Source organism: Temnothorax longispinosus, chromosome 9 (genome assembly GCF_030848805.1).
Source record: "Temnothorax longispinosus isolate EJ_2023e chromosome 9, Tlon_JGU_v1, whole genome shotgun sequence".
Lineage (NCBI taxonomy): Eukaryota > Metazoa > Arthropoda > Insecta > Hymenoptera > Formicidae > Temnothorax > Temnothorax longispinosus.
This window is the reverse complement of record NC_092366.1, coordinates 12,061,971-12,074,784: the sequence shown is the minus strand read 5'-3', so window position 1 is coordinate 12,074,784 and position 12,814 is coordinate 12,061,971. Positions and strand designations below refer to the sequence as shown.

Genomic DNA, 12,814 nt, shown 5'->3' with positions numbered 1-12,814 from the left:
CACGCACTTTAAACCTCTCATCGGGCCGTTGAAAAAGATCGTTGACAACTCGAGCTTGATCGCGGTGAAAAAAGAGGAGCCGACGGAGAGCGACGCTGACGCGAAAATCGAACCGCTATCCGTTCAACAGCGCGGGCAGGAGGAGGAGGAGGATGCTACACCGAAGAGAAAGAAGAAACGATTAGACTCCTGGTCGGATCTTTCATTGACACCGCGTAAATCCAATCAATCGACAGTACTACCGATAACCTCTACACCGATAACCTCTACACCGACGCAAACCGTGCAACGTACAAGTCCCGAATTTCTTGAAACCGCGAATGTTTTCGAAACCACGGACGACTCGATCAGGAAAACCGTTCATAAACGATTGAAAACGTCGGAGGGTCGACAATGGTTTATAGAATCGTTGGAAGATCACTTGGGTCCAATGAGCCGAATTTACATCGCAGAGGCTTTGAGCGCCTATCCAACGATGGACATAGCGTACGGCGTTTATCTCGGCAATAATGAATTGATGCTCAGTAATAAACGTTTTGACGTGGACAAAGCGGATAACATTTATATCGACGGCGTACGATACGCCGGCACACCCGGTATTTACGAGTTGATCTTCAAGAGAATGCCCGATTACGATATCTACACGGAAGACGATATGCAAAAGTACAAGAGCATACTGTTGGCAACGAGTGCTCATAAATTCCAACACGATCCTAACAAGCGACTAAAGGGCAACGTGGGATACAAGTATACACAGGTAATCGCACCATTGATGTCGACCGAATCCAAGAAGAAAAAATCCGGAAAGGGGTTATCCATGCCTCGCGCGATGACGCTAACCGACAATAAGATTGACTACGTGCATTGGGATGACCCCAACGAGCTGGTGGATCGTCTGCGATTGCTCGACGCTTCGCGCCACGCCGGCAACAATGCCCACGACAACGAGATCATGTCGATCATCGAGGAACTTCGCGAAGCCGGGCTTATTATAAATTAAACCATGCGACGACGATCCGTTCAATCAGCGTCGAAATGCCGATCAACAAATTTGGATTGTTCGAACACAGCGAAGACGCGACGAATGCCATTTTGTACCATCGGTGGAGCGGATTAATGAGAAATTTCGTGCGCAATAACGCTCTGTGCCGCGCTGCCACGGAGTTTGACGCAAAGTCGCGCAAGATTTGTCGCGTAGCGCAACCTGAGACTGACGGTGACGCGGTTAACAAACTGTACGTTGATCAATTCTTTAAAATGTTGAGCAATCAACGAAAAGAATCAGACGAGAAGCTGACTGCGTTCGAGAAGGATCTGCAAGCGTTACGGACTGCGATAAACAAGCTTCGACGTGCGAATATCGTTGAATCAGACGCGACAACCAACAACAACAGCAACAACAACAATGGACAAACGGTACAGCAGAAACGATTATCGAAAGGCGACGAGTGAAGAGAAGCAACGGTTGATTAACGACGGCGAGGAACAGCAACGAACGATTCGAAAACGGTTGTCGGACGGCTGTTCAACGGTTCGAGAACGGTTGTCGGACGGTTGTCGAACGGTTCAAAAACAGCTTAAAAACGATTACGAGCGATTTAGAAACAGCTGCGAACTACGCGGAGACAGGAAAGGCTACAAACGGCTAGAGAACGTCGACGACGACGACGAATGGAATTAAACGGCTGACAAACGGCTAACGAGAAGTTATAAACGACAACAAAAAAAAACATGACATCGCTAAAATCCGACGGACGTAAAAATATCGAGAAGCAACGACTCGTCGAAGAACTGCACGCTCCGGCGAGAAGAAATTTTCCCCGAAGACACGTCATAGTGCGGGGGTACGATGACCTGTGGCAGGCTGACATCGTCGAGATGCGTCCGTACTCACGTTTCAACGGAGGCTACCACTACATACTTACCGTCATCGATGTGTTGAGCAAGCACGCGTGGGCCGCACCACTCAAGGGTAAAGGCGGAAGCGAAACAGCTAACGCTGTCGCAGAGATCATTCGACACAGCGGGAGGTGCCCTAGTAACCTACAAACCGATATGGGGAAGGAAATTTACAACGCCGACGTGCAACGTCTCGTGAAGAAACATGGCATCAATCATTATTCCACATATTCGGTATTGAAGGCATCGGTCGTCGAACGATTCAATCGCACGCTCAAGAACGACATGTGGAAGATGTTTACGCTCAATGGAAATTACAAGTGGGTCGACACCTTGCCGCGACTCGTATCGGATTACAACGCGCGCAAGCATCGAACCATCGGCATGCGACCCGTCGACGTTACCCCCGCGATCGCCGAAAAACTCTTGGCTACCGTATACAGCGCGATAAAAATCGCGGGTCCGGCAAAATTTAAAGCGGGCGACTCGGTACGCGTCAGCAAATACAAGACGATTTTCGAGAAGGGTTACACGCCGAATTGGACCACCGAGGTGTTTAAGATCGTTAAAGTGCAGCATACCAATCCCGTAACCTATCTACTCGAGGACTATCGTGGAAAATCCGTCTCTGGAGGGTTCTACGAACACGAGTTGCATCGCGCGACTTATTCGGACGTGTATCTCGTGGAGAAAGTACTGCGCAGGAGAGGCGACGAGGTTTACGTTAAATGGCTGGAATTCGATGGATCGCACAACTCATGGATATCCAAGGATAATGTTATTTAATTTTGTGCAAACTTTTTTTTTATTCATAACATAAAAATATGCAATATGTAATACATGTAAATGTTTGAAATACACATATGTGTGCAATATATTTATTTATTAATTAATATTCTTTCCAATACTGTAATATAATACTCACAATACGTTACTACATATAATTCATACGTTATACTATACTATACATACGTTATACTATACATACGTTATACAATACATACGTTATACATTTTATACACACGTTACAAAGGTATTTGATAATGTCCCCACGGTAACGTATCGGTCGAATTAGGTATAATATATCGCTTGTCGTCGTACGGACTCAGAGCGATTTTTGTTTCGGACACGGTGTACACCTCGTGTTTTTCGGACCTTATGCAAGCCTGCCGTCGCTTCATTTCAATTTCGTCTCGCAGACACCTCGTGTAATCGTCGAACGTTATCGACCTGGCTACGACGTTGCTCTTAACACCTTTCGCTTTTTTACAGTCTTTCTTACCGTCCACTCGCAAGGCATACATCTTCGCCCTGAGTCCGACGAATTCGGTCATAATCGCACCGTTGTTTTCATCTTTCATCAAGCCCGGAATTTTTTTATTGGCGAGTGGGATACCGTACGCGTTGTTGATCGCGTAATCGCTCGTGTCAAATTTAGCGATATCGCGTTTCATGTTCTTGTACACATCCTCGCATTCTACGTGATATATCAGACTGTCCGTATCGGTGTACATAATTCTACACTTGTCGCGATACAGGGGAGACATGTACTCGTGATGAAATTCGTACAAACAGACTTTCGATATGTCGAGAATGCACATGCCGACGTAAATAGGTTTGTCAAATTTAACCTCGAGTTTTCGCAGTTCAACGGCTATCAGATTTTCCGAAAAAACGCTCCTGCTGTAAAAATTTGGTTTCGAGATCAGTGCCTCCGCGCCGTATCTGCCTTTCCACTTTGATAATAATTTTACATCAACGTGATTTCGAACGTTCTCCATCGTTTTCCCGAAAACCGCGTTGTTCATCAATTTATATAGATTTTTCTCAAAATTGTTTTTGGCCTGTGTTCTAAATTTTGTATTAAGTTCGATGTAATTGCGGAGCCATGGAGATTGAGCGAATTGTAATACGCGATGAATTTTTGTGATGCGAAGACCGTGGCGCGTGCATTGCTGTAGGTTGCCGTAGTGTATGACATAATGCTTCTTATCGTACAGCGTGGCGAGAAGTTTGTCCTGCCGTTTGCCGGGTGGTTTATCGCGCGTCGGACAGAACGGTAAGTCGGCGTGCGCGTCGTGTTTATTCTGCGGATACTCTAGATCGACTTCGAGAATGTAACCCGTGGGCGAATCCAAAGCGATCGCGCTAAACTCGAAATTCGAGACGTCTTCGACCCATCGAAAATCTGCATATGGCAATGGTTGGCACATTGCCCAGCCGTACAAGTTGTTTACGTCGAAATACATCAGGTACGACGATGGTTTCGATGTATCATAAGATTGCATGTACCTGTTATTGGCCACCGCGTATCTGTTTGAACATTGACTCAAACCGCCGCGAATACCGCGTTCGATGAACATGACCATGTCAATGTCCGTGAGCAGTTCGAAATTGATACCCGTATGCTTCAACATAGCGTCCCACGTAAACCCCGGTAGAGTGTAATAATACGCCGGATCGAGTCCATAACTCGCGACGCAGCTATCGCGAAAATTTTCAAAGATATCGGCCAACAGCAAGACATCGATCTTTAGATACAGATCGCTGTAGTCACCGAGCGTTCGAATGGAGAACCGCTGCCAGACGTTGACGGCGTGCGCGTAATCGCTCTCGGATACGGTGTCGCCTGTCAATGAACTGTAAAACGAGTCGCGCGATGGTAAACACGTATCCTCCAACTTTTCTACGCAGTCAATGTACTCGTACGGAAAGACACTTTTTCGCGTCAATAATTCGAAATCTTGGTCGGATAACGCGGAAAATTTTGAACGTATAATTTTTAACTTATCCTTATCGAGGAAGGATGCTAATTTTTCGAGACTCGTGCTAAGAAATTTGTACGAGTCGATGAATCTTAATTTGATGCAATTTTGGTTGTCTTTATCTTCAGTGCTTTTAACGTTCTTCGTAAACGAAATGTATTTTTCCTTCGTGATTGGGAGTAAGTCTACATGTCCTTCGTACGCGGTGGCAATTTCTTTTATAATAAAATGAGAATCATAACCCGATAAATTATAAAATACTATGGGAATGAAGTGAGAATTTTTATAATTTATGTTACAATTAGAATGCGCGGGACCTCGATAATTGCCGGTCAAGTGACAGTGATCGCGTACTCGCACGTCGTCTGGCTCGAACGGTTTTTCGCACACGTGACAGTGCGTTGCGCTGTTAAACTTTTTCCACTCGTCTCGCGTGAAATCCACCATGGGTATATTATCGGACAAGATGTTCTTTACGTCGTGTGCTAAACGTCTTAGTTCCTCGGCGAACCACGCGACGCAATCCTTATCGCGACGAAATCGATACGCGGATAACGAGTCGTCGTACGAGCACCGCACGTAATATCCTATACTAAATACCCGATGATGTTGAGACCTGAACGTGGACGTTGTCGGATCCGCATCCGTCTTCTCGAGGGTACATTCCAGGTCGGCGTACACGACATATGGAAGTCGTTCCTTCCTGCTGTGATTCTTGAAACTCAGCCACTTGTCGTCCTCGCTCGGTAGTCGGATGGCACAGTTGTTTATCTTTCGGCAGTCTACACCGTGGGCTTCCAATTTCTCGCTCAAATGAAAATAATGTAAACATCTGCAAAAAGAAAAACACAATTTTGTAAATTTTTATATAACAATACAATATTTTATAATTTTATTAAAAGGAGTATAGGTACTCACCGATCGCAAAAGTATTTCCGACCATGGTGCATGCTCAATTGCGAGCTCACAAGGCGGGATAGATTTTTTATCCACGCGAAATGTCCCACGTCGTCTCGCGGATCCTGCACGTACAGCAGATTTACGTGCTTTTCTCTCCTCAGGTCGGTGAGCCGTATCGGGAGAACGGTTGGCGTTTTCTCTCCCTCGATGGTATACACATTGATGGATATATTGCTGTGATTTTCAAAATTTTTAATCTGTTTCAAAGTCATTGGAAACTTAATGTCTTGTAAATTTAATATATTTTTGTAATCAGGGTACGAGGATTCCCGATTATTATTGACCTTGACAGGATACAGCGCGGCGACCACTGACCACGCGAAGCACGCATTGTCCATAGATTGCACGTTGATCACAGTTTTTTTCAATTTAATTTTTTTCGGTAAATTGATGTAACATCCCGCGCGCAAAGGATTGTACTTGTTCACGTTCACTGTCAAATTGAGTATACGCGATAAAGCCCATCCGCTATCGCGTTCCTGGAAATCCTCGAGTTTCGCTAATGTGGGCTCGATAACGTGTAGCTTGTACCACTCGCGCAGATCGGACCGTTCGGACGAACGAAAGAGTTCACAGTTACTCGTGCTGAAACTTTTATTGTCACGTTTGTCACCCGTCACAAACTCGCCGTTGAACACGGTGTTTATCTTTACACTTGCGTGTGTTTGCATGACGTTTTGCACACGATCGAGCACGATGACTTCGGCATCTTCAAGAAATTTTCGCGGTTCGATGTAATTGATATTTATCACTGCACCGGTCAATACACGCCATTCGAACGCGGCATCAATCTCTCGCCACACGAGTCTTTCCGCGTTTTCGTTACCGCTACTACTACTGTCCGCCGCGTGCTCACCACCACCACCGATATGTACGAACCGTCTTTGTAATAGAGTCTTCGCACCATCGAGTCGCGCGATTCTTGCCACTAAAGATGATCTGTTTCCGACAGTCTGAGAGCCGTCTGAGAGCCGCGGACGTTTGGAACGACAGTCTTCTTCGAGCTGCTCAATAAACTTCTCGCATCGCTGTTCCCATGCAAGATATTCGTCCAAGGTAGCGATTTGGTTGGATCCTTCCACCAGGTCGCGTTCCGTTTTATCGAGATGTTCCATGTTTTTGTTTTTTAATATTGTCTTTTTTAAATCACGTCACATTCTTCGATGGAGCACTTGCACGTGACTCGATCGCACGCTGAACAATATCGTTTGCAATATTGAACGACATAGTGCGCAGACATAAACGGATAAGGAAAGAAATAGGGGGTATTAAAATGATTAAGCTCCCAATTATCAATATCATCATGGTCACGTTCACAGATTTCTTGAAGCAATAGATGATTAGGAATATTGATGTCAAGGTACATATACATACGTGCCGAATTGTTCATTACCAATAATTCAACGTACTTCCCAATAGCTGTATGAATCTTAATGTACAGTGTTTCACAACCACCATCCTCGATTTTCCGAAAAATTTCAATCGCCCAATAGTGATAGTCCCAATAGCGCGGTTTAAAGTAATATGGCACGTCAACACATCTTTCTTCCTCGCTAACGCACTCGTCCCGCAGCCGTCGATATACTTTTTGTTTCACGTTAGAGTCCCAGTCATAAGGACGCTCGGTTTCGATAACGATTTCTTGTCTAGCGAAGCGTTCACTGGTTCCGCGTATACCTAGTTCGCGATCGCGAAGAAACTGTACCGGCGATATTCGTCGCACATCCCTCAGTCTTTCGTCTCGCACATCTTCATCAGTCTTTAAAGCATCGGCGATATCATTTATTAAATAGTGATCATAGCCTAAAGAGGTTATATACTCGTTAAGATCACTTCTTCTTTTCAATTCGTTCTTTTCAATTATCCGTTCCATGTTGCACACGTTATGTAACTCGCGATCATCCATATCTGAATTATCGTCATCTAGCTATACTTTTTTCCAATCGATGTACCGACGCGTAGACTTTCAAATCACAGACTGCGATTTTGACTTGCTTCATTCTTTCTTATATACTTTTTCTATTGCCTTTTCCTCTCGTTCCAACTAGAGCATCGCGTATCGTTTCTTCTGTTTTAGTGCATGGTGTGCATACACTGCAGAGAAACAATATCACCCATAGAAATTGAGTCGCGTTGCCGCGCTTATGCCGTCTAGTGTTTATAAAATATAGCAGCCTGTCATCGGCGCTCGTCTTTGTAACCCGCGACGGTTAAGTCATAAAATTTTTGGTCGAGTACGTACGTCGCGCGACCATCGATGCTCGGCCATCCGCAGTGCGAGATGATATTCGTTTATAAATTCTGTCATCGACGTTCGTCGATACCCATAGAAATTGAGTCGCGTTGCCGCGCTTATGCCGTCTAGTGTTTATAAAATTTAGCAGCCTGTCATCGGCGCTCGCCTTTGTAACGCGCGACGCCATAGCCGAATGGCGCCGCGAAACACCGATAAGCGGCTCTTCCTAGACAGAAAATAAAGAGGAGAGACCGCGACGGTTAAGTCGCATAAAATTTTTGGTCGAGTACCTACGTCGCGCGACCATCGATGCTCGGCCATCCGCAGTGCGAGATGATATTCGTTTATAAATTATGTCATCGACGTTCGTCGATACCCATAGAAATTGAGTCGCGTTGCCGCGCTTATCCCGTCTAATGTTTATAAAATCTAGCAGCCTGTCATCGGCTCTCGCCTTTGTAACGCGCGACGCCATAGCCGAATGGCGCCGCGAAACACCGATAAGCGACTCTTCCTATACAGAAATATAAAGAGGAGAGACCGTGACGGTTAAGTCGCATAAAATTTTGGTCGAGTACCTACGTCGCGCGACCATCGATGCTCGGCCATCCGCAGTGCAAGATGATATTCGTTTATAAATTCTGTCATCGACGTTCGTCGATACCCACAGAAATTGAGTCGCGTTGCCGCGCTTATGCCGTCTAGTGTTTATAAAATCTAGCTGCATGTCATCGGCGCTCGCCTTTGTAACGCGCGACGCCATAGCCGAATGGCGCCGCGAAACACCGATAAGCGGCACTTCCTACGAAGAAAAGTGAAAAGGACCGCGGTGTCACGCTAGTCGCAGGTCGTAAATTATAGCCGCCTGCCATAGGCGCTCGCTCGCATTTGATAAGTGTGAAATGACATCTGTTTATAAATACTATCGGCCGAACATCGACGCGAGGCGGCATTTGTTTATCGAACATGTCCCGACGCGCTCGCCTGATCTACCCCCCTTCTCCCCCCCTCCCTCCAACCCTATGCTAGGAACGCAGACCACCCACCACCTCCCCCCCCACCTCCCCACCATATGCTGGAAACGTAGACCCCCCCCCGCCGCCCCTCCTCGGAGGACGGCGGCACTAGAGTCCCCCCCCCCGCCCCGGCAGACCCCGCGGCCGCGAGTCCTTCCCCCCGCCCCTCACCCCCCTGAGATCCCTGATATAGAATTCTCTCACTCTTCCTACTTTAATACATTATAATTTGCCGTGTCAGCAAACGCACATCGACGGTCCGCCACCGTTGATAAAGAACTGCGGCGAATGCCGCCGATGATAGGCCGAGGTTTGTTGAATCGCGCGATAAACGCGCTTCCGATCGAATTACATATCCCCGGCTATCAATTTTGCGATCCGGGAACTCATTTAGAAACACGATTGGCAAGAAGTGATCGGGGTATTAATCCATTGGACGCAGCGTGTCGCGAGCACGACATAGCTTACTCGCGTAGAAACGATCTCGCAGAACGACACGTGGCAGACAATATACTCGCCGCGAAAGCGCGAAAACGTGTCACCGCGAACGATTCGACTCTCGGAGAAAGAGCTGCGGCTACCGCCGTCTGGGCGGCCATGAAGGCTAAAACAAAACTCGGTATGGGTTTGAAAACGAAGAAAAAGAAGAAGAACAAGCGAATACTTCCGGTAGCGAAACGCAGCGGTATCCTACCTATCTTACGGCAAAATCGCGAACGCGGTCGCTCCGCGGCGCCCGTAAACGCGATACCCCCCTCACCCCGCGGCGCCGGAAAAACGCGGATCCCCTCACCCCGCGGCGCCCGAAAACGTTGTTGCTAATAGTATGGATTTCAAGGAATGAATTGATTGTGATGTCGAGAATATGTATTTGAGTATTGAATTTGACAGAATAAAAAGGCGCCTGTAACATAATGTACAATAATGTTAATACAAATATCACAGATCACATACCTATAAACGCTTTGACAAAAAAAATAATATACATTCCGTATTGCACTGCCTACATCATACCTTTTATTCCAAATTATAACTAAATCTTGAACAATAACTAAATCCTGCTTTACTTTTAATTTGCAGTAGCTCACAATGCTTATTTCAGTCGCTTACAATTCTTTTTGCGCACGTCTTGCACGCGGCTCGTACGGCTCGCAGTAATGTATAAAAAGCATAAAATAAATATAACTATGAGAGTCGTCTAGATAATATGCGAACTGTGATTGGTCAAAAGTCTGATCACCAGTAAAACAATTACAACTCAACAAACGCGAACGCGGGTCCCTTCGCCCCACGGCGCCGCACAGTGGGGCGAATCTATCAAAAACCGGATATTGGACGAAAAAATGAAAAACGTATAATTCAAATTTTGACGAGATTTTATGTTAATATATATCCTAAACTATAAATAAATGTACTTATAATTGATTTTATCCCTTGTTCTTTCCTCAATATGATCTGATAAAGTATGACATTTTCGTGAATACTGAAATTCTAGTAATTCGATAGGTTACTTTCTAAAGACTCTGCCGAAAGCATAACCGCGAATATGAGTTAAATGCCTATCAGAACTTATTTATTAGGGTTCAAAAAACATATTTATTTTAGTTTTATGTCATTCGAGTACTATTATATATTAATAAATATACACGACATATTCGACTATTAAAAAGTTCTTACTTCAATATTCAAACAGGAAGAAAGTTTGTGGATTATAATGGATTAAGGTTTGCTCTGCGCCATTTGATAGGGCAAAGTGTCTAGTTTTTCGACATATAAGGTTGTTTATCCGTATACGTCCGGCTTTTATGAGGAAATTGACGTCGAAGTTCACTCGACATGGTCGAACGTCGTCCACGAATAGCTCAGCGGACGCCATTCGATCATGTCGAGTGAATATGGATGTCTATTTTCTCATAAAAGAAAGACGAAGGGGGATATATAATTTGTTTAAATATTGCTATTTTGTAATGATTAATTACATCCATATTTTATAACAATTAATTATGTCAATTAATATAATAGCGATGAGTCGAGGCTCTATTGGAAATCCAATCGTAGGGAAAGCGGGCTAATTAAGAGCCGTTTGCTGTTGACAATGCGAAAGTTTTGTTAAAAATATTATTAAAAATATTATTCTTCTCGAGGGGGGAGGGGAGGGAAGGGGAGGGGGAGGAAATAAAAACAGCGGAGATAAGAACTTTTCGTCAGTCTTTCTCGATCAGTAGTCGATTAAAGACTTTTTTATTTTGAAAGTTTTGCTTTATACAATTCACTATGCGCCCTTTTCAGGATACAGTGAAAAATATATAGAATATATAAAATATATAGAAGATTATACTTTAATACGCTCGTAAAATGGAAAATTTCCAAACAAATCGTCAACTTTTTAATTGTATGCATGCAAATAATCTGGATTTATCAAATTATCAGGCTTTAATAAGCCACATAACATCATGTATTAATACTGAATTACCCAAAGTCGCGTTGGAAGCATTGAAAAGAAAAATCATGAATTTCACGAAGAATTTGAAGTAAAAATGGGTAGCTAGCTCGTACAGTTATAACACATTTATTCTTTTCTATTATAAAACTCACAAAAATTAAACATCCCGAGGTTTAAGACTATCATTGAAAATCAAATTAACTTTATTTTTTAACCGATTTTAAAAAATGGAGGTTCTATATTTGGCGTGTATGTATGTATGTATGTCTACGATTTTCTTTAAAACTACTGGGCGGATTTAAATGCGGTTTTCACTGTCCTATAGAGCAATTCTCCAGGAAGGTTTTAGTACATAAAATATCTCGCGAATATAGAACATCAGAGTAGGTATATTATTCTAAGCATGATAGAAGGTGACAGGTGTGAATATAGCAGAGATAAAGTGGTAGAAAAGTGCGACACAGAAAGGGTGGGAGAGAGCGAGAGTAGCGGGACGGCAAGGGATGGAAGTGTGAGACGGCGGAGGAGAAAGAGTTAAGCGGGGGCGAGATCGGTTAAAAGGTGAAAAGTGAAGAAAGTGGCTGGAACGAAGTGACAGTTGAGGCATAGACGGTAAGTAACATAGAGGGGCGACAGAACGTAAGAAAGAGGCGCGAAAGCGAGCATAGACTAGCTCAGTCATAGAAGGGAAGCTCGGATATAGAAGGAATAGTAGAACGTGCACGCAGCCATAGGATACAAAACAAGAAAGAGGGATAGGTAAATCAAGAACAGCGAATGGATAAAGAGAAGGAAATAGAATCAGAAAGTGTACAACAGGGAGATAAAGGAAAGAAGGGGGAAGGCGAAGGCGAGAAGAAAGCGAGAGGCAGACCAACGAAGGCGGAGGAGTTAGCCAAATTAAGAAGAGCGGACAGTACAGGTTCGGTCAAGGAATTCTTTCAGAAGAGTGAGAAAAGGAAGAGGGAAGAAGAGGTGGAAAAAGCAACGAATGCGGAGGAAGAAATTCTAAAAGAATTTAACGCACAAAGAAGGGTCAACAGATCACCGCCGCCCAAAATCAAAAAAGAAAAGCAGGGAAAAGAAAATATGGCGACGGAAGAATTACTGGAGAAGGTTAAAGAAATTTTGAAGAAAATGGAGGAACAAGAGGGAGAAAGAAAGAAAGATAAAGAGGAACAAGAGAAAGAAAGAAAAAGAGATAAAGAGGAAATAAAAAACGAAATTAAGGGACTGAGGTAGGAATTGAGGAGAAGCGAGGAGATATGGGAAAATCAAAGAAAGACTCTGGAAGGAAGAATTAAGAATTTAGAGGAAAAGGCGGAGAAGATAGAAGTAAACATGTCAATGAGTGAGGGAGGGGAGATAATAAGGAAAATGAAAGAGATAGAAAGAAATATGGAGATGGCAGAAAGAAGAAGGAGGAGAGTAAACATAATTGTAAGAGAAGAGAAAACAGGAAATGAAAAAGAAAGAAAAGAAAAAACCAAGAAGT

The 12,814-nt window shown here is 44.1% G+C and overlaps 2 protein-coding genes across 7 annotated transcripts in view; one reads left to right on the top strand and one right to left on the bottom strand.

Annotated features, from left to right (window-relative positions):
* Shab (Shaker cognate b) overlaps positions 1 to 12,814 on the top strand; it is a 651,715-nt gene that overhangs the window by 518,980 nt on the left and 119,921 nt on the right. The window lies entirely within an intron of this gene.
* LOC139819813 (uncharacterized) lies at positions 2,925 to 4,585 on the bottom strand. Its single transcript, XM_071789562.1, has one exon. The coding sequence runs from the start codon at positions 4,314 to 4,316 to the stop codon at positions 2,925 to 2,927; it is 1,392 nt and encodes a 463-aa protein (XP_071645663.1). The 5' UTR covers positions 4,317 to 4,585.